Raw genomic sequence first — 22,973 nt, forward strand, 5'->3', positions numbered from 1 at the left:
CGGTCATGGCAGAAGCTTCATTTTGTGCTCCTTAACACATTTTTGTGTTGATTTTGATGTTTGTTTTGGATCGTTGTCCTGATGGAAGATCCAACCACGGCCCATTATAAGATTTCTAGCAGAAGCAGACCGACAGGTTTTGATTTATCTGTTGATATTTGATAGAATCCATGATGCCATGTATCTGAAGTCCAGGACCTCCAGCAGAAAAATATGCTCACAACATTAAAGGGATACTCCACTTTTTTTGGAAATAGGCTCATTTTACAACTACCCCAGAGTTAAACAGTTGAGTTTTACCGTTTTCGAATCCATTCAGCTGAACTCCGGTTCTGACGGTACCAGTTTTAGCATAGCTTAGCATAGATCATTGATTCTGATGGGTCCAGTAGCATTTCTTTCAAAATGACCAACACGTTTCAATATTTTTCCTATTTAAAACTTGACTCTTCTGTAGTTAAACCGTGTACTAAGATCGACGGAAAATTACGGAAAATGAAAAGTTGCGATTTTCCAAGCCTATATGGCTAGGAACTACTCTCATTCCGGCGTAAGAATCAAGGAACTTTGCGGCCGTACCATGGGTGCAGCTGGCGTAAGGGATTAAATTGTACACATGGGGTACTTTTTTATCCTTGTGTGTACCGAACCCATCTAGCGTGTTTGCTGCCAAAAAGCTAATTTTTTTTTAGATCCATCTGACCACAGAACCCTGTGCCATTTGAAGTTCCAGTTGTGTCTGACAACTGATTTTTCTTGAAAACCTCCCAAACAACGTGATGATGTAGGGGTTGTTTGATTTTTTTTTTTTAATAGGCTTTCTGACCCCAAGACTCAACTAATCTCTGCAATTCTCCATCTGTGATTCTTGAAGAGTCTTTGGCCACTCAAACTTTCATTCTCACCGTGCATTAAGGCAATATAGACACACGTCATCTTCCAGGCAGATTCATAACATCTTTAGTTGATTGGAACTTCTTAATTACAGGTATTGCCCTGATGGTCAAAATGGGGATTTTCAATTCTTTAGCTATTTTCTTACAGCCACTTTCTATTTTGTGAAGCTCAACAATCTTTTGCTGCGCATCAGAACTATATTCTTTGGTTTGGTCTCATTGTGAAGGATGATTAAGGTAATTTGTCCTTTGTGTTTCCTCATATTTAAACTCCTGTGAAACAAGAAGTCATGGCTGGACAATTTCATGTTCCTAGTCACCCTGGTGTGCTAAAAAAAGGTAAATATTGATGGAAATATGGATTTTACTCATAAAAAATTCTAGGGGTACCAATAAATGTGGCCAATGTTTTTTGCAGAAAAACATTTATTTCACAATGTGACCCCCCCCCCCCCCCCCACACACACACACACACACACTTTCAATTATTTTACTTCAATGAAAGGTTAGATTTTTGCCAATTTTTTGAATGAAAGATAAAAAGGATAAACAATGCAGATTTAGTTTTTACAGCCATTTTTGATCATATTTACCAGGGGTACCATTAATTCTGAGCATGACTGTATATATATATATATATATATATATATATATATATATATATATGTGTGTGTGAGAATGTTTGTATAAAAGTAATGTCCTGAGGGGGATATTTGTTATTAATGATCCTACAAGTTTGATTAACCCATCAAAATGTGAGGATTGTTTATTTTATTTTATATATAGGCTATATGTATTTCAAATAAGAAGGAAGCAAAAACACTAAACTTGGTTAAGGTATTTATCTGGTAAAAAAGCCAAACTACAGCTACAGGTTTTATTTTACTGATAAAAATGCATAGAAAAAAAAGGCTCCCAAGAAAAAGCATTCATTGACTAAAACATAATCAGTTATTTATACTTCATTGGTTCTCTCTTGTTTTTGCTTTTGTTCATAATTTTTTTGTATGACAGTTTGGCAAAAAATGATGTCCACACAATTTGGCGTGTTTAACTGCGTTATTACAAATAAAACAACCAACTTCAAGGCAAGCACAACTATGCAATAAGTTTAAAAAATCTTGACAGCCACTGCTGTGTATAAATGTTTTTTAAATGTATAAAAAATAATATAATTTTATATATTTATATATATATATAATTAGTATTTGTTGTATTTCTAAAAATTAAAATATAAAATTTGTTTTATTACAAATTTGTACAAATTATTTATTTAGAAATTAGAAATGAATGGTAAGTCTCACAAAGTGTGTACCGGTATGTGAATATGCTTGTGGTTAAGCTTTAACCTGCGTGTGCTTCCTCTCTGCTGAAAATGGGTCAGAGCCCACTCAGCCCAGCTTCCCAGACCACTGCAGCTGGTGCCTTCCAGCTTACACACACACACACACACACACACACACACACACACACACTCATCTTTAATATCCATGGATTTTAGAAGCTGTTGTCTTCATAGAAACATAATCATCCCTGTGATGATTTCCCATTATTCACAATAATAGAGAGACTGTAAAAAAGCAAATGGAACTGTTATATTAATGAAATATAGCTGTTCTTGATTAAAAACAGATTATACTTCAGTAATAATGCTTTAAAATGATTAAGCAGTTATAATTTTGATACTTTTGATACAAGTTCATTGGTTTACGCAGTATTGCGCCCTGATGTGTAAAGGTTTTTTACCGCATGATAAACCCATACATCTAGCTTTCATAATTAGTTGTTTATTGTAAAGGTTATATTTTAAACCAATAGCGTGGCACAATTTGACAGTTAAGTCTGATTAGTTATCTCACTGCTAGCTAATTTTAAAGCTCTTTGCCACTGTAAACTTACAATAATGGTCCACAATATGACTCACTTTTTGACAGTGATCATATAATTCCTTCCTTAAAGTGGAGAGCAGAACTCTGGCTTTGACTCGTAATCAGATTTTAACTTAACCTTACGCTTTTGACTATTATGAGTGCATATGTGCCCCTGCTATTTCACCATAGCTAGGAAGGGATGTGGTTGTGATGTCACATCCTGCTTTTGGAAGTACCAAAAGATAGTGCTTCACGCGGCTCAAACCTATTAAGGAAGAGGTTTGCAGAAACAAGTCGTTTTTGCTTCCGTGCAACGCCATCTTGTCAGTTGCCCGTAGTTTGTTCGCAAGAAGCATTTGGTGAGTATTTTCTTCCATCCGTTTCCTATGCACTTGTTCTGTCTGCTGTATGTTGGTTACCTTCAATTGGTAGATGGAGAATTGAAACTCTAAGCTAAATTTACACAACACACGCAGACTTGGGTGGGTTATATTAAGCTTGATGGTGTTGAATCAAGACCAGGAACTGTTTTGTGGTTGCCTCCATGTTTCAAAGAAGCACAAGTAGGCCTTTGAATACAAAACTGACATTTAAACCTGTGTGTTAGATGATGCAGAACAGATATATGAAACAGTCTGTTTTTGTAAACCTTTGTTTCCCATCACTGGTTGGGGTACAATGATCTAACCCATGGACTATATGATTGTTTATCAACCGTTTCACTGCTCCTCCCCTGTCAACTGCTGATGATGTACACAAACCACACAGCAAAAAAAGTTGTACTATTTTAAGTGCCCTTATTATGGTTCTTCGAATATTCCCTTTCATGCAGTGTGTAATATAGCTGTTTGTGAATGTAAACATTCTGCAAAGTTGTAAAGTGCACGATAAATAAAGTTCCCATTCAGTCGGTTAACTTGGTACAACACATTACTATCTGCTGAAGACAATTTTATACACGCCTAAAAGGCCAATGACGCATGACGACAGCATATAGTTGCAGTCATATACGGCATTCCCTTTGTTCTTCAGCTTTTCACCATGCTGCTAGAATGCCATCACGCCACAGTCCACAGCATTGCTAGCAAAAGCTAATAAAATAAATGTATCTTTCAAAATAGCTAAATACAATGCTTCTCGTCCTGTCCAATGACATGTGGGTACTTGTTAAGATACTCACGAACACTGCCCGGTGTGTTTGGGGATTGTCAACGCCAAACTGGCTCTCTCTAACCCCGGAGCATGTATACACTGCCGGCAGCTTCACGTAGCGTTTGTTGAGCTGATGCTCGATGGTGCAGTGGACAGGCACTGTCCGCTTCAGGCCTCGGGTGCTGATCTGGATGCGTCCCCGGGAATGGTACACATCGGTGGATTTGACCGTTGGGTACTTTCATGTCTCAATACACACCTGGATCACAGAACATTTCTGAGGTTCTCTTTTGAGGGGAATGCATACAAAATTCAGGTCCTGCCGTTCAGGCTGTCCCTAGCGCTGCGCATATTCACAAAGTGTGCAGGGAATTCCCCTAGCCAGAGTCCCCTGACAACAGATGCATCACTACATGGATGTGGATATCTCTGCCAGGGGAACTCTGTAAGGGAAGAGTGGTCGACAGCACTAAAAAAGCATTATTTAAATTACTTGGAGTTGCAGGCAGTTCTTCTGGCACTGAAACACTTTGGGCAGCACCTGCACGGCAAACGTGTTAGTCAGAACGGACAACACGACAGTAATGTCGTGCATAAACAGACAGGGGGGCTCTTCCGCTGCTGCAACTGATACAGACGCTCCTGATATGGGCCAGCGAACATTTAGCGTCGCTCATGGTGGTACATGTCCCAGGCCGCTTGAACGGCGGAGGAGTGCCTGCTGTCCAGAGGAGGACCACAGGTCAGGGAGTGGCGCTTGCACCCGAGAATAGTGGCGCAGATCTGGGACCGGTTCGACGGGGCCGAGGTAGATCTTTTTGCATCTACAGAAAACACGCACTACAGCAGATGGCGCAAGAGCGCGATATCCCATAGTCATGTGTTGTACCTTGTTTCCCGCCTTCTGGGAACAGTAGTTATAAGCATAACTCAACGTTATTGTCTCCCAAAAGAAAGAATCGACTCTAAACCGCCTTTATGAGTCGTTTTTGTTTCGAATCCTACTGCTTTACGGTTCTAAGTCACTAGAAGATACTATTGCTTATACTACAGGGCCGTTGAATGCTTGAATCTGATTGGTTGACGAACGTTCTGAGGTGTGCAATTATTTTCAGGGAACCGCACGGATAAAGTAGTTCCGGCAGGTCTTAACCGTATTACAGTTCCATATCACTTCGCGTAGTCAACTGTAATAACGGAAAATAGGATACAATTCATAACAAGAAAACCCATGCAGCCCCATGCGCTTGATCTGCAATTTTCAATGTCTAACTTCACAATCAATGGAAACATGCAGTTTAATTTTAATAAATAAAGTATAGTCCTATATATAGGCTAATCAATAGAAAATTAAACTGAATATTTAAATAAATTGATAGTCCTGCTGCACGGGTTTTCGTAATTATTGCAAATAATATAACAAATAAATAATAATTGACATTTATTAGGCTAGTCGACTGTCACTAATAGAAAAAAAGAATGAACGAATTAATTAAAACGAATTGAATAAATAAATAAATAATAATATTGACGCACATGCTTCTCTCTCTCTCTCTCTCTCTCTCTCTCTCTCTCTCTCTCTCTCTCTCTCTCTCTCATAACTGCATTAATAACTGCATAAAGCCATGGACACACTTAGCTACTGTAAGGCCGGTTATGAATGTAATTTGATATGACTGATCATGCACGCGTTTTCAGCGCGTTCAGTCTGTGTTCACAGCGGTGTTTAAAATCTGCTGCATTCACAGTCAGAGAATGTTTCTAGTCGTTAAGTGTGTCCAGCATTAAGTGGCCTTTACTCTGCTATCAGCGGCTCAAACCTCCGTTACTAACTCTAAAATGACGTTTTGGAATTAGCAACGGAGCATGGGTTTAGATGCGCAAGGAATTAGTCCTACATACAAGAGCGTTTTAATGACAAAAACTTTACAAACGTCTTGAAATTCATCATCTGAACAATATTTAGAGGTGTGGTAACTGTAGTATAAGCGGAATAATTGACTTCAGGCCGTTGAATTATTAGAAAAATAATGCACACCCGAGGTGTAACGGCCACTCCGCTTCGCGTCGTGACCGCATTACCACCTCGGGTGTGCATTATTTTTCTAATAATTCAACGGCCTGTCGTCAATTATTCCTTACATAATGCCCGCCTATGTTGTACGTTAGTGCTCGGCTGACATGCACCGTTATTGATACGGTTAATACAGTTCCTGGATGTGCACAGCAATACATTATAAATGCACACACACACAGGTTTGTTGGTAGTGAGGAGTTAACATCTGAACGTCAAACGGAGTAGCGTTTCAGTGAGAAACGTCCTGCTCAAGTCGTCCTTGCGATGGAAGTTCAGGTTGAATAAGTTCTTCAAATGTTGGTAAAATCGACATCATCGTTACTGTCTTTACAGTGTACAATTGCTGAGGACTGAGGAAGCCTCGTGAGCTGAAGTGTTGTTGGTAATGGGCGTTATCTTCCGACACATGCTGTAAACGGTAGACCAATCACAACAGACTGGGCCGTCTGGCCAACCAGAGCAGAGTAGCTAACGGAAAGGAGGGATTTAGAGAGACTGAATCATCCATTGAGTTGTTTGAGAATCATTGAACAATGTGGTGATGTGCAATGTAAATTATAAGAAAATTAAAGTGTTTTTTGTGTTTTGATCCACTTTAATCTGTTATAGGAGACCCTTCAAAACAAAATGAGTAAACTTTAAAATACCGTAATAGGGGCACTTTAAATCCAGAGCTTTTTCACTGTTATTAATACGTACAAGCTTGTTCCTTGTGCTACCTCAGGTATGACACTAGAGATATAAGCAAACACTTGCTACAGCCTGTTTCCGCCTTTGAGTAAAACAATAGAAGCTAATAGACTTAACTCACTGTTCACTATTGTTTCTCATTATTGTGACTATCTCTCGCAATTGAGAGTTTATTTCATGCGATTCCAACTTTATATCTCACTTCATATCTCATATTTCTCACTATTGAGATCTTATTTCACACAATTGCAGCTTTATTTCACATACTGCAACTTTATATCTGTAATTCCAAATTATTACTCACTTTTAAGTCTATTTCTCAGTATTGCGGCTTTAAGTTTCACTATTGTGACTTTATACCTTAATTGAGTTTTTTGATAATTGTGAATTTATATCTAAGGTATAAAGTCACTATTGTGACTTTATACCTTAATTGAGTTTTTTGATAATTGTGAATTTATATCTCGCTATTGCGTCCTAGTTCTGTACCTCAAGATCCTCCGTATGCTGCGACCGTTTATGTTTCATATTTTTCAATGTTATCTCTTGTATCTTTCAAAAAGTATAGAGTTATCTCTGTTACCTTTTTTTTACTCTGCGGTGTAAACAGGCTTCCTATAGAGATCAGATGAAAGTAGATAACACACAGTACAGTGTTTTAGTTTAGTGGTGGGATTCAATGTCTACACATTTAAATGCTTTTCAAGGTGTGCCAAAGTGACACTTAGTTTATAAAGTGTTTTATCAGAATTGTTCTAGTGAGACCCTGCTATAGGGGCATATTTCAGATATCTGATAGTGTTGTTGTTGTACAACACTTTGCAGAAGATAAGAGAGTGTAAAAAAACAGATGTTTGAGACGTTTCATAACTAGCTGCCAGGGTTATTATAAAATTACACTTTGTTTAATTCTTTATTTGACATGCTTTCCTATGTTTCTGCAGGCTAGCGTTAGTTTGATGATTTAATGTCCAATAGCCTTCTGAATAATCCATCTCTATGAAACGTCTCAAACGATCGCAACCTTCCAGAGCGTTGCATCAGTTTTGTTAATGATCTTCAGCAGGTCTGGATCTGTCTGCCTCGAGTCATGACAGAATGCTCTCTGTTCCAGTCTAGCTTTTTACTAACAGAAGAATACAACTGTAGGCAATGCATTTTTTTTTTACTGCTATGGTCTGAACGTCAACCGCTATAAAATGATTTATTCCTTCCAGCCTCCTTCTTTGTTTCATTTTTTTATGGAGGTCATAGAGCGTTCTAGTTCTCTCTGTGTGTGTTTTTATATTTAGGCCTTTCATTATTTGTTATAGAGGGAAATTTAAATGCATATCTTATTTGATAGACCACTAATATTAAGTTGGATTAAATGCTTTAGTGCCAAGAGAAGTGATGCATTCATCTTTGATGATGGCCTCTGTTTTAGATATTACAATTTTTACTTAAAAAAAGAAAATAAACTATTTTTACTTTATAATAAACTTTTTTTTTTAAAGGATCAATTCCTATTCTTTTCACTACTTTTGTTCATACTATTACATTATGCAACAGGCGATGTCTTACAAGCAAGCATGATGTGTCCAATCCAAGAGCTACTTTTTTGATTGTATTTCCTGGTTTTCTATATAGCCTCAGTCATATGAAGCAGTTGAGCCGGTAGACCTGGATGAGTTCCTGATGTCACAGCTGCGCAGCGGAGATCCCGAGCTCATGCAGGAGCTGGGGGAGTTTCCTGACGACAACCTGGAAGTGGAGCTGGTGGAGAGGGAATGCAGGACCATCCGCCCCTCTGTCGCGGAGGAAGGGTAGGTGCTGCTTGATGCTCTCTGTTGGGGTTGAGAAGGTCAACTAGATGAATTTCAGTGTTTGTACTCTACAACTCCTTTGAAACGCGTGCAGTTGACGTGCCTATAATGCAGTCTAGGTTGGCAATTCACTAGGTTTAGAGTAGAAATCGGCCAATTTTCAGCTTTAATATGGGTTCTACCAATTCATAGTGGCACTTGGTGGGTCTCTGAAGAAACAAACATTTAATCTTCTGTTTATTCAACAGGAAACCGTGTTCACAAGGATGTATTGTTTGCATAAATTATTTATTTTCATTCTCTCCTCAAAACCGAGATGAAAATGAATGTAATACTACAGAAAAATCATGATCCTAACCTTTATCTCTGTACCAAAATCACAGGCGGTGAGACAGTTATTCAGCTTTTCAAATATTATTAAATAATACTGGTGTCTGGGACGCCGTGAGCCCCGAGACTGTAGTGTAGTGTAAAAAGTGCTCATAATCAGCTGTCGAGATGGTATTCTCAATTGAAACGAGTTGAGGCTTGGACCTGGAAAAAGTGTTCCTCACTTCATGACTTCATGGATAATGTGTATGTTTGTGTGTCTCCAGAGTGGAGCTGGATCCCCATGTGAGGGATTGTGTTCAGAGTTACACGCAGCCCTGGCTGGTGGTTTGCAGAAGGTAAATCCCCAGACTTAATTTCCTGTCCCTCCTCAGGGCTGAATTTTGAATACTCCAATAAATGACATCAGACGCATAGATACTATGATGATTTTGTGTTTCTTATTCACAGAACTCAGGGTTATGGATGGATTGCGTACTCCGAGAGGACAGATGCTAACAAATTATTACAGAGACAGACGTTTGAGTCTGACTTTCAGCCTGACAAACAAGACCAACTGGTAAGCACAGTTTATAAAACATTTCCTCTTGTATACAACTGCTATTTTTAAACAACAAAGCAGCTAATTGGGATTTTTGTACACATTGTTATTGGTGTCAGTCAAGTACTCCACCCAGCCCCATGGACACTTATCTTCCTCTTTTTTTGTTGTTGTAATTATTATTATTACATTAAAGCAGATGAAGTGTGTCACCAGCCATTCTTATATAGCCACTTCACACAGAGTGTTGAACCCAGACACTTGCCATAGAAAATTGCTAGAGGGCGAAAACATGTCTGCAAACATGTCACATTCTGATGTCACGTGTCTTAACAGGATGTGTATGAACGCACGCACAGATTCCAGAAATCACTGGCAGTGTGAATGAACCAAAATAAAACAATCTTTGTTTTCCATTATCTGGAGAAATTAACATTATCTGTGTTTTCCAATATCTCTGTGTGAAAGGAGCATATGCGTGTTCAATCCCATACAAAACTAATCAATTTCCTCTTTATTCATCGTAAACCGATGATAAAAATGAGGATGAAATAAGCAGAATCTTTCTCTTAGGTGTTTTTTCCTGTTTGTCCCTATGACCACCATCTTGGCCCTATCCCACCCCTTTTTTTGTCAGGGTCCAGGGACAAAATGAGGCATGAATATTCATTCTGTCTTCACTGCTTCCGTCCCAATGCAGCTTTGCCAAGATTTAATTATCCAAACCACAAAGATTTGTTTCACTCCATGTATTTTTCATGAGTTTAGATTGAGAGTCTGCGGGAACACCAAAATCCTCTCTTAGTTTCGGATCCTTTAAAGGGCCTCCGCATTCACTGCGGGGGTTATTAGCAATCCAGACGAGTACCAAAGACCCCGCTAGCCAGCTCTCTTCTGTGATGTGTGTCTTTAAGCAAGTAGATTAAGAATACAAATGGTACGGGAAGGTCTATTACACAGGCTAGACGCAATGTATCATGGGAACTCTGCATGATGCCCACTATCAGAGCTAGTGCATATGGTTCTTATATTTGGCGATTAACTGAAATCTCTCCTAGGGTTTTGAGAATTCATCCATCTCAAAGGCTTATGATCTTCCTGGAAAAAAGCATTAGTCTCAGAATTATACATAGCTCCTCTGCTCTCATTCACATGCAGCTATGTGGTATTGCTAGTTCAGTCAGTAATCAAAAGACATAAGATTGGAAAATAGTTAATTCTATGTGCCTCTTTGTTTTTCATTGTACTTTTGACAATTAAGATTGTCAAATAATGAAAGTGAATGAATGAACTTACTGAACCATCGCTTTTAGCTTGTATATGCAAGAAGATATGCTCTCAAAGGGTCATGACATGAGAAATAAAAATTTTTGACATATAAGATGTCTTTGTACCATTAAAACATCCTGCAAATTTCATAGCTTAAAACGTCCTCGTTATGAACAAAGCATTTTATCAAGTTTTTTTTTTTTTTTTAAACGAGGCTTGTTTTGATGTTGCGGGATATGTGACGTCTCATGGGCAAACACATTTGCATATGACCGCCTCCAGAGCAAGACATTGACAAATAGTTATACATCATCGCACCATAGGCCCCGCCCACTGGCATTCAGTTGCTCAACGGCCTACACTGGATGTGAGCGTTGCGTCAAAAGCAAATAGAACCAATTATAATCGCTGACACTTTCTACACTGGATACAGTATACAGATGCACGTTCAGTTTCTGACATAGTCCACACACTTGAATCTGTCGACAACAGGACAAATGGAAGAGTGAAATAATGTTCGATTTAACGCGTCCAGTTTAAACAACTCTTTTGCGTATCTGTACAATGGTTATACAATCATTTTGGTTCCAAAGGCCTCCAAATATGATTTCCTTCCTCATATACTTTATTTTCCCTTTTATATGCCCAAATACTGTGTGAAAAAACAAATATTATAAAGACAATACAATTTGATAAACATTACTATATGTCTATATATATAAATGTAAAATCTTTTCCTTGAACCCCCTAGGACCCTCTTTTGGCCTCCTGTGCTTCCACAGGCCCCAGATTGAAAACCATCATATCTAAATGTCTCTCCATATATCCTCTCATGTCCCTCAGGAAAAGTCGCCATCCCTGCCAGCACTATGTAATGATACAACACGGACCACCCTCACAAGCTCAGACTTCAACTTACGGGCTTTGCAGCCGGACCGTCGTGTGGAGAGTCTGTTGCGCTTCAGCAACCCGGAGGACCTGGATCGCTTCAACCAGGAGGCCAGACATAGCTACCGCTACGGCGAGCTCTTTGGCCTCTACCCGCCTGTGGATGAGGTGCAGCACTTGCTTTAAATACAGGCTTAATATGTTTTTTTTACAGGATATTCTTGAGTGTTTTTTTTTTTTTTGTGAACATAAGTTTGAATTAGAAACTAAATATTATCTTTAATGTACCCATGAATGTGTACAGGAGGATGCAGTAGCAATTCGGCCCATTCCTGACTGTCCCAAGGAACACTTTGGGCAGAGGATACTAGTGCGATGTCAGACCATCAAGTAATACTTCTTCACTGTCCACTATTATTGATTCTTTTCTCTGAATGTTTCAACTTGAAACCTTCTTTTCTTCTATTTGCAACTTTATATCTCACAATGTGATTTAACTTCATATTTTAAACCATTATATATTACCTGTTTTGTTTTGTTTTACTTTGAGGTTGAAATGCTCTCCATGGTTTAAATGTGGTTTTGAGAGAATGTTTTTCCTTCTACAGATTTGAGATTGAAATTGAGCCTCTCTTTGCAACCATGGCCCTCTATGACGCAAAAGAGAAGAAGAAGGTCAGTTTCTGATGGTTATCTTAAGAATAAAAAAACAAAATATGTAGTATATTTCTGTATTTAGACCCTTTTGCTTAAGCTGGGGAGACATAATTAATAAATACTCTTCCAGTCAGTGTTATTTCTGTTTGGCCTCCCACATTCCTCGACTTTAGTCTGAACAAAGCTGGACATTAATGAGACTTTTTCATCATCCAATGCCATAAACATTGTTTTGTTAAATTGACTTTAATTTCTGATGTTAATCTGTGTAAACATCTAAACCAACTTGGTTATAAAGTAGAAATGGGTCACAAAATTTAGTCTGAACGGTTCAGACCGAGTTCTATAAAACCAGTGAACATTAAACTGTACAGCAAATTTAAGAATGTCTTTGACTGACAGTCATGGATCTTAAGGAATTAGTGGGTTATAATGTTAACTGTAAATGCAGTGGCATGTGCATTTTCATATTAAATGGACAGACAGCAGATATATTTGGGAGGAATATCCTGAAGTATTACATTAATCCTCTTTAGCTTTAGCTTTCACTGAAGAAGGTTAATACATGGCCAGATGATTCATGCTAAATATGGACTTTATGCAGCATGTTTTTTTTTTTTCATGGTTTGGTGTAGAGCGTGTTTTGAAATGGGAGGAATTACCAAGAGAAAACCCCCCCCCCCCCATAATTTAAGAATTCTTATATGCCCGTTTAAGACTTGCTTTCTTCACAATGTTAAAGATGACTTTTGTCAGATTGAGTGAGATTTGGAGTTCATTTAGGGGGAAACTATGCTAATGTGACTCTTAGTGAGCTGTCTTTCAATTCTGATTTGGTTCACTCTGTCTATAGTATAAGGAAGTGTTTTTGTTCATTATGCACCACAATTTCCCTTCTGTTTCTTTAGTGATATGCTAAAATCATTAGCAGGTTGGTGCTTCATGCTGTCCATTGCAAATCATGTTATATTTTTTTCCTTCAGATTTCAGAGAACTTCCATTTTGACCTGAACTCAGATCAGATGAAGGGTTTCCTGCGACCCCACACTCCCAACATTGACACCTCCACTTTGGCCAGATCTGCCATTTTCTCCATCTCCTACCCCTCTCCAGACATTTATCTGGTCATTAAGGTAGTTTTGAGTAAATGTCTGGGACTAGGCCATTTTAGAAATTAATAAAATGCGTACATTTATTATCTTGAAATTACTTTATTATCTGGTTTTGAATATATATTTTAGCAACCAGTGTCAAACCAATAAATTGCCCAGTCTGATTAATCCACAGGTATCTGGACATTTTGAGACTTTGTCAATTCATAATAATCAATCTTTTTTTCCTTCTTCAGTGAAGTGGTTACAGTTTTGCAATTGTAAAAATTTTTTTTTGAAAGGCTGAAATTCTAAATAAATTATTAGTAAAAACAGTAATATTGTGGATTATTATTATTACAATATGATTTTTTTTAATATAAATATTAAAAAATAAAATAAATAAATATATAATTGTAATTAAATATATAACATTTAATGTATTACTGTGGTGGAATGGCTGAATTTTTTTCTCCAGTATGTTGAAATGATGTGGTGCTGCTTAATATTTTTGTGGAAACCGTGATTGAAAAAAAAATCTGGATTTTTGTTTTGAATATAAAATTTTGAAATAACAGCATTTATTTTAAATATAAATCTTTTGTAACATTATGAAAGTCTGTACTGACACATTTAATGAATGCATCCTTACTTAATACACGTATTCATTTCTTTAGAAGAAAATGTTACTGGCCCCAAACAAATGTTAGTCTATATATGTGTATTATAGTGACCTGCTCTGTAGATATCAGTCCATATCAGGGCCAATAGTATCGATAGTGATGATTCCCATAATAGTAGCAATTATTATGGAGATGATGATAAATTGCAGAGTTGTGTAACAATAGTGTTATTAATAGTGTGTTTTGGTGTTGTGTATGTGTAGATTGAGAAGGTTCTTCAGCAAGGAGAGATCGGGGATTGTGCTGAACCATATATGGTACTGAGGGAGAGTGATGCTACTAAGGTAACTACTGAAAATTTCACTTTCTCTCATTGTTAATGTGCACAACATGGCCAAAAGTCCCTGAATACAGTTCATCAAGTAATAATTCATTGAGAACACCTTCAAAACCCTACATCCCATGTGCCAACATATGGAAAGCTTTTCCAGAAGTGTAGAAGCATGTTTTTTTTTTTTATGTTTGTTGATTGTTAGGGTGTCCACATACTTGGCCACAAAGTGTGTAAAATTTTGTCAATTATATCTACATGATTTCACTAAGGATAAAATGTTATGATAAATAAAACCACTATCTTTTTACGAAGCTCCATCCTTTTTCTGTGTCCTTCAGAACAGAGAGAAGCTGGAGAAGTTGAAGAATCAGGCAGAGGGGTTTTGTCACAGACTGGGCCGCTACAGGATGCCATTTGCCTTCGCTACGGTCAACATCATGAGTGCCATCAACTCCACACTGGAACGAGACACAAGTGACACAGACAGTATAAATGGTAAGATATTGAATGGATGAATACAAGTGGTCTATTAATATATAATGCATCACCCTGCAAAAATGTTAATCCATAATTATGTACAATTTTAAATTTTGGCACAGGCAGGGGTGGTACGGAAAAGAAAGTATTGCCCAGACGTAACTCTGACAGATTCAGCGTGATGGAGGACAACTATGTCCTGTCTGGCTTTAAACCAGCTGTCACAATGTGCACGTTCATCAAGCAGGTATTGCTTGCACAATTCAGAGTGAATAGAATATTCAACAATTTTGGAATACACTATTCCATAGTGCAGCTACACTACCGTTCAAAAGTTTGGGGTCGGTAAGAAGTCTGATTTAGTGCTCAAGACATTTTTTTGATGAAAGTTTACACAGACAAACATTTGCTTTTGTTAATGTGCAATGATGATTTGTTCACAATAAGACCAAGAACATGTATTAAAGGAGATGTGATCAATTTCAATTTTTCAACAGTTGCTTATTTCAGAACAGTGCTTTTGCCGTGGGAAAAAAAAATTCAACCTTGTCGAATTAGCATTGTAAAAAACAAGTTGCTGAAATAATTTGAATTTTAGTTGTTCTCCTTGAGTACATTTTTCCATTCTTCACATTCTCCTGATTAAATGGTGCCTGCGTTTTTCAGCTAGCTCTAGATAATATCACACTGCATGTTTGCAACATTTATCATCTAAACTCTCCATTAAAGAATCCAGACACATTTGGAAAGATGTTTATTATGTGAAATATGTGCCGGCAGGAAGGAGAGCGTCTGAGCGATGAGGACCTGTTCAAGTTCCTGACAGACATCAAGAGGTCGTCCAGTCAGCGACGTGTTAAGCTCATACCTGGTGAGCAGATGTCTCAAGTGTGCCTTTTTGCTGCCCACTTTTTCCACAGTCCTTTGTGTAAAAGTTGAAAAACTCATCCTACATCATACATGTATGTTGTTTGATAGGCTATCTGAAACTGGAAGTGTCTCCAGTGCCGGAGATTGTACCTGGGTGTCTGTCCCCCGAAATGATTCCAGTCAAGCCTGTGTCTGAGAAAAATCAACGGCCGGTTAAAGAGGTGCTGGAGTTCCCTTCCAGTGAAGTCTATGTGCCTCACAATATATACCGGTAATCCCCCTCTCTCTCTCTCTGACACACACAGACAGACAGACAGACAGACAGGCAGACAGGCAGACAGGCAGACAGACAGACAGACAGACAGACACGCACGCACGCAAACAGACAGACACGCAAACAGACACACGCAGACAGACGCACGCAGACAGACACACACAGACACAGACAGACAGACACACACAGACACACACAGACACAGACAGACAGACAGACAGACAGACAGACAGACAGACAGACAGACAGACAGACAGACACAGACACAGACAGACAGACAGACAGACAGACAGACACACACAGACACAGACAGACAGACACGCACGCAGACAGACGCACGCACGCAGACAGACGCACGCACGCAGACAGACGCACGCACGCAGACAGACGCACGCACGCAGACAGACGCACGCACGCAGACAGACGCACGCACGCAGACAGACGCACGCAGACAGACGCACGCAGACAGACGCACGCAGACAGACGCACGCAGACAGACGCACGCAGACAGACGCATGCAGACAGACACAGGCCCCGTTTACACGTACGTGGTTATTTATACATTTCCCTTCATTTGTGCCCTTCGTTTACACGCAAACGGAGAATTCTCCTCTGAAAACGATTCTTTATACAAACTCCGGCCAGAGTGGAGATTTTGGAAAACTTCGTTTGCACGTTTGCATGTAAACTGAGAAAAACTGAGTTTTAGGCAGCCGACGTCACAGTATGTGACTATTTTCGAGATTCTGATTTGCTAACGTGGGCTTGAGCTTCTCGTTACACTGCCACCTACAGGTTTGGCAGACAGACACAGACAGACAGACACACTTTCTCTCACACGTTAGGTTTTGGTATCTCTGTGGGGACTCACCATAGACATAATTACTTGTATATTGTACAAACGGTAAATTCTTGTCCCTAACAATAAAACTACACATAGAAAACTTTCTGAATCTTTACATTTTCAAATAGGCATCATTTAGCATGTTTATTAATCCATTTCCCTCGTGGGGACCGCTGGCAAGTCCTTGTGGGGCATTTAGTCTTCACAATTTAGGTTGAACACACACACTTTGTCGAGCTGAGATCCAGCAGAACTGGGTTGCAGTGATTAATCAGTCATTTTGAATAAATCTTAGTTCTAAGTAATAATGTTTTTCAGAATTTGGAGGGCAGAACTGTGGTTGATACTAGTCATTCATTGACTATGAAAACAAATAGGTTGAGTACATGAAAAACTTTTTGCATATCAGTGTTGCCAGATCTCATAAGAAAATCAAGCAATCTGCTCTTACAAAACAAGCCCAAAGAAACTTGCCTCACCTACAAAATCGGCCCTGTTTTTTGTTTTGCTTGGAGGATTGTTTAGATTATGTATTATGGATAGATTATGGAAAAAGTAAAATAGTTTAATTTATTTGATTAATTATAGGACAAACCTGCATTAAAAACCAACTGCTATATGGAAATAAGCCAGACAAAAGCACAACAGGAACTCTTATATCTCATATTTAATGTGATATTTATAATTGAATGTATGACGCATTCAGCTAGTTTTTTACTTGTGATCAGTGTAGAACTCTGAGTGTTCTGCGCCATCTGGTGGTCAGTTAATGTTTTTACACCCAATTATGGACTTCATATGTTAATTTTATGTTAATTTTTTTACAGGAACCTGTTGTACCTGTATCCTCTGAGGTTGAATCTTACTAACCGTTTGACTTCAGCGAGAAACATTACGGTTAAAATCCAGTTCATGAGTGGTGAGGACTCCAGCTGTGCTATGACTGTGAGTGCAAAACCACATTTATGTGTCTGTATGTGTATCGAAAATATTTATTTATTAGAATTATAATGTATTATATTTATTATAATTACAATAAATTTATAATAATAATACATATCATTTTATTATAATATAAATATAATAAAAAAATCAGGTTAGCTGGGTTTCAAAACATTGAAAGTAGACTGAAGTAGATCGAAAAAAAATTTAGATTTTTTTTTTAAATCAATTACTGTCATTCTAACAGTTTAGTGTATTTGTTTACAAAGCCATAAAAAAATATAATATATGATATGAACCATATTATAATTAAATACTAAATTAGTCATTTTATTGAATGAGGCACACAATATATAAAGCTTACACTCTAAGTGGCAAACAATTAAGTCACAAATCATAATTGTTTGTGTAAAAATCATCAGCCACAATTATGATTTTATTATTATTATTATGATTGTGAATGTGTAACTAGTGTGTAAAGAGCATATTTAAAAATGTTTTCATATTTTATACATTTTTTACTTGCCTTTATTTTCCTCTGCGCTTTCCTTCAAAAGGTAATCTATGGAAAATCAAGTGGCCCTGAGTTTCTTCAAGAGGTCTACACTCCAGTCACATATCACAACAGGTAATCAGGGTCTCTAACAGCAATTCCAGTGATCAATGTATCAAGTAAGGGTGGAGTGGTCAGTGGCTGTTTCCATTTGCTCTGCAGGTCTCCGGATTTCTATGACGAGCTAAAGATTCGTCTTCCAGCCCGTTTAACAGAGAAACACCATTTGCTGTTCACTTTCTACCATATCAGCTGCCAGCAGAAACAGAACCAGACTGGAAGTATGGAGACTCTCATTGGATATTCAGTGAGTGACTGAACAGATTGTGTGTGTATACACTACAGTGTTTGGGGTCAGTCAGATTGAAAAAGAAAAGAAAATGTATAGTTTTATTCAGAAAGGATTCAATAGATTGATCAAAGGTGACAATAAAGACTTTTATAATGTTACAAAAGATTTCCACTTCAAATAAATGCTGTTCTTTTGAACTTTATATTCATCAAAGACTCCTTAAAAAAACGAACATGATTTTCGCAAAAATATTAAGCAGCACAACTGTTTTAAACTTTTTTTTATGAGTACGAAATCAGCATATTAGAATGAAATCTGAATGATCATGTTACACTAAAGACTGGACTGATGGCTGCTGAAAATTCAGAGTTAGTACCGTCACAGGAAAAAATTACATTTAAAAATATATTAAAATTAATATTAAACACTTATTTGGAATTTTTAAGTGTAATAATATTTAGCAAAATATATATTTTTTTACTGTAAAATGTGATCAAATAAATGCAGCCTTGGTGAACATACAATAACCCCCCACCCCCAATATATATATATATATATATATATATATATATATATACATATATATATATATATATACACACACACACACACACACACACAAACACTAGAGAGAGTTCTAGCGATGTCTACACAAACAAGCAGACACATAAATGTAAGTGTCATGACCTCCGTTCCTTCCCTGCAGTGGTTACCCATGCTGAACAATGACAGGCTGCAGACTGGACAGCAGTGCCTGCCAATCGTCCTGGACAAACCTCCCGTCAACTATTCCTTGCATCCCCCAGAGGTACAGTCAACCATTTCACATCTGCCTTTTTTTGGATACCAGTCATTTAATTGTATAATCTTACGTCAATGTCTTATTTAAGCATAATCTATGACTCTTCTGCGCCTTTGTGTGTTCATTTGTTTGAATATAGTGTCAATTCTGTAAATTTGTGGGGTTTTATGCCTTCAGAAACTGCCAGCTCAGGTACCTCCAGTTAAGTGGCTGGAGAATCATAAAGGACTTTTCAACCTTGAGCTACAAGCTGTGTCCTCAGTCCAAACTCAGGTGCGTAACGCTCTCAGAACTCACTTCCTAGCTGGAAAGACAAATGTATGTTATGCTTTGAATGCTAGTGTGCTGATGTTCCCATCAGGCTTCTTTATTGGGTTAACTAGCAAGACCTCCATGCATGAGAATCAATGTCACGTGAAGGATCATGCTGGTCGACCACAAACCTTTTCAGCTGAATTTCAAGCATTAAAATATAATAGTGTTCTGCAAAATCCAATGGAATTTGAATTAAGAGGAAATGGAATGACAAGTAGAATGAACTGAAAATTACAATTCAAGAAATATATATTTATTAAAACAGTGTTATTAACTAAAAGAAATTTCATTCATTTTATTTAATTATATTTCAGATTTATTTCAGTTAATGAATTTTTTTTTTAAAATAATTTTAGTTTTTAGTTACGGTAATAATAACAACTGTTATTTAATTATATTTAATTATATTATATGTGTGTTGTTATTGTTAACTAAACTTAATTAATTGAAATAAATCTGAAATCTAATTAAAGATAGATAATAACTGAAAAACTAAAATGATAAATTTATTGGCAACTGAAAGAACTGCTAAAATTACTAAAGTAAAAAAAAAAAAAATTATAGCTCAAAACGAATATTAAACAAATGATAAAAATGACTTATATTATATGAAACATACTATGATCAAAATACCAGCTTCTATAGGTAACATTTCAAACATTTTTGATAATATTATGCAATGTTATGTTTATATTTAAGAAGCTTTTGGCTGTTACTGAAACTTTTTTTTAATTGAATCACAGGACAGTCACCTGGACCGTTTCTTTACTCTGTGTCACGCCCTGGAGGGCAAGAGCACGTTCCCCATCCGAGTGGGAGATGAGAAGATTTCTGAAAACATGTTTGAGCACGAGCTGAAGCTCAGCATCATCTCGCTGTCCTCCTCTAGCCTGGAGCCGCTGGTGCTTTTTCTCCATCAGGTCCTCGACAAGCTCTTCCGGCTCATCATGCAGCCCATGGTCATAGCTGGACAGACCGGTGCGTTTCAGACAGGAAGTGCTTTTAAGCTTTTGAATTACACTTACTGGAAAAACCCATACAAGTACATTCTCCTCAGAGTTTTCGTACATTTTACTAATTTAACGTTCTGAGTAAGCATGTTCGGTTTTGTCAGCTGACTTTACAGAGTTTTAATCTTGTTTTGTGCAGCAAATCTGGCCCAGATTGCATTTGAGTCAGTGGTGTCAGTTGTCAACAGCCTTCACAACAGTCAGGAGCTGGCGAAGGACCATCAGGGCAGGAACTGTCTCCTTGCAACATATCTGTACTTTGTGTTCCGCTTGCCAGACACACAACATGAAATCCACACCACAGGTACAGTAGGGCTGTGATATCATCTAGATCCCCAATGATCTCATTCTTCGCCATTCCAAAACAATCTGTTTTTTTTCTGTGGGTTTGGGATTGAGTCCGTTGTTGTCTGTCACTGATCCGAGGCTTATGTTCACCAGGCACAGGAGGTCTGATGGCTCACCCGGAGAGCCGATACAGCACTCTGACTCGCACCTCAGCCAACACGGTCGGCCTAATGCTGCTTCAGTCACGGATTCGGTCCAGCAGCAACCCTGATATACCAGCACCACAGAGCCCAGAGGACGCAGAGGTCAATAACATTATGGGAAAGGTACATAATATATACACAAATGCAACCTCAACGTGCCAATCTAAATTTAACGTGTTGGTCAAAGTTCACGAGTCACAGGCCACAGGATGTAGGAAGAGGAATATATGGAATCACAGTTCAATGAACTGTATTTATTTTAATATATTTATTTTAGACATTTATTTTGGTATTATTTGTGTGTTTTTAAGTGTTTTTGTCATTTTATCTATTTTTTTTTTTTTTTTCATTAGTTTAAGTAATTTTTGCACTTCAACTTACACTTTATTTCTAATTGCTGCCAAGGCAAAACATTTTAATTTTCAGTTTTTCATCTAATATCAATATTTTATTTTCAATGATTTTTAGTAGTTTCAATTTTAGTCAACAACAATGAGACAATTCCTTAAATTTAAATACAATTTTTAAAAGGTATTCCCAGTTTCATTTGGAATGGTACCCAGCTCTTCTACAGGCACATATACACACACTTTGCATGTTCTTTTTCATTCTTCATTTTGCTTTCCACCAGGTTTTAAATCTTCCAGGCAGTCGCATGTCAGCAGCTACAAATGTCTCCAATACTTCACAGAGCTCCGCAGCAAGCACACGTCCCACAAACAAAAAGGTGACTCTTTGACTTGCCACTTCATTACCGAAGCTGTCTGTCATTTCAGCAGAGGATGTGTTTCTAAATAAGCAGATCCGTCTCTCTCTCTCTGTAGTTGTTCCATGAGGAGCTGGCTCTTCAGATGGTGGTCAGCACTGGAGTCTGCAGAGAGAACGTCTACAAATACGCCTGGTTCTTTTTTGAACTTCTTGTAAGATGATTAAATATTTACATGCTGAGCAAGCCAACTTTGTCTGTCTTTGAAATTTCAAATGCAAGATGTTCTGTAGATGTTGTTTGAGTTTTCTTCTGGTTCTCATTGTCCAAATGTACTCACTGCAGGTGAAGAGCATGAGTCAGCATGTGTCTCAGCTGGATAAGAAGGCAGTCCCTCGTAGGAATCGATTTTCGGACCGTTTCAAAGATGACATTACCACTATAGTCAACGTTGTTACTGCTGAGATTGGGAACATTTTAGTAAAACAGCAAAAGGTGATTTGAATCCATCTGAACAGATCGAAATCTGACTCAAGAACTGTTTAGTAACTCAGTAAACACAGAGCGCATGAGAATAACAAGAGGTCCAATTTTTTGGAGGAATGTTATTTGTCAGTTATAATGAAAAGAGATGTGTGTTTATTTGTCTTCAGGAGCTGGAGCAGGCAGAGAAGGTTAACGTCAGCCTGGCTTTCTTCCTGTATGACCTGATGTCTCTGATGGACCGAGGCTTTGTGTTTCAGCTTGTGAAGAATTACTGCAACCAGGTACTGCAGCTCATCTCATTTTCTAATCGTAATCTTAACAGCAAGAGATCATTCACAACTTCTCAGTTCAGTGAACATCACAAGCATGTCCGGCATAAAAACTTAAGGCATGACTTTTGAAGTAAAGCTGGATGGATGGATGGATGGATGGATGGATGGGTAGATAGATGCGTAGATAGATAGATACGTAGATAGATAGAGGAAAGTATGGATGGATGGAATGATAGATAGATAGATACGTAGACAGATAGATAGATAGATAGATAGATAGATAGATAGATAGATAGATAGATAGATAGATAGATAGATAGATAGATAGATAGATAGATAGATAGATAGATAGATAGATAGATAGATAGATAGATAGATAGATAGATAGATGGAAAGTGTTGGAAGTGATCATGTT

The 22,973-nt window shown here is 37.8% G+C and overlaps 1 protein-coding gene and 1 long non-coding RNA gene across 3 annotated transcripts in view; one reads left to right on the forward strand and one right to left on the reverse strand.

Annotated features, from left to right (window-relative positions):
• dock8 (dedicator of cytokinesis 8) overlaps positions 1-22,973 on the forward strand; it is a 47,259-nt gene that overhangs the window by 7,600 nt on the left and 16,686 nt on the right. Inside the window, exons 1-25 of one of the 2 annotated variants that reach the window (XM_079638845.1) lie at positions 3,047-3,126; positions 8,316-8,491; positions 9,088-9,159; positions 9,272-9,380; positions 11,475-11,687; positions 11,824-11,909; positions 12,128-12,194; positions 13,160-13,309; positions 14,154-14,234; positions 14,563-14,719; positions 14,824-14,948; positions 15,482-15,572; positions 15,680-15,842; positions 17,517-17,634; positions 18,189-18,259; positions 18,347-18,491; positions 19,183-19,284; positions 19,456-19,551; positions 20,337-20,571; positions 20,743-20,907; positions 21,045-21,217; positions 21,726-21,821; positions 21,919-22,014; positions 22,146-22,295; positions 22,454-22,567. In XM_079638845.1, the coding sequence (XP_079494971.1) occupies positions 8,364-8,491; positions 9,088-9,159; positions 9,272-9,380; positions 11,475-11,687; positions 11,824-11,909; positions 12,128-12,194; positions 13,160-13,309; positions 14,154-14,234; positions 14,563-14,719; positions 14,824-14,948; positions 15,482-15,572; positions 15,680-15,842; positions 17,517-17,634; positions 18,189-18,259; positions 18,347-18,491; positions 19,183-19,284; positions 19,456-19,551; positions 20,337-20,571; positions 20,743-20,907; positions 21,045-21,217; positions 21,726-21,821; positions 21,919-22,014; positions 22,146-22,295; positions 22,454-22,567 (3,003 nt within the window). In that variant the 5' untranslated portion in view covers positions 3,047-3,126; positions 8,316-8,363. Of the gene's footprint in view, positions 1-3,046; positions 3,127-8,315; positions 8,492-9,087; positions 9,160-9,271; positions 9,381-11,474; positions 11,688-11,823; positions 11,910-12,127; positions 12,195-13,159; positions 13,310-14,153; positions 14,235-14,562; positions 14,720-14,823; positions 14,949-15,481; positions 15,573-15,679; positions 15,843-17,516; positions 17,635-18,188; positions 18,260-18,346; positions 18,492-19,182; positions 19,285-19,455; positions 19,552-20,336; positions 20,572-20,742; positions 20,908-21,044; positions 21,218-21,725; positions 21,822-21,918; positions 22,015-22,145; positions 22,296-22,453; positions 22,568-22,973 lie in introns of those variants that run through there. The other variant, XM_079638844.1, reaches the window with a different exon arrangement.
• On the reverse strand, positions 3,115-8,130 carry LOC307012323. The gene is made up of 3 exons (XR_013800600.1): positions 7,115-8,130; positions 6,062-7,046; positions 3,115-4,960 (listed from the first exon to the last, which is right to left on the reverse strand). It is a non-coding gene; the product is annotated as an uncharacterized lncRNA (long non-coding RNA).

This window comes from Phoxinus phoxinus (assembly GCF_949152265.1).
Source record: "Phoxinus phoxinus genome assembly, chromosome: 15".
Taxonomy (NCBI): Eukaryota; Metazoa; Chordata; class Actinopteri; order Cypriniformes; family Leuciscidae; genus Phoxinus; species Phoxinus phoxinus.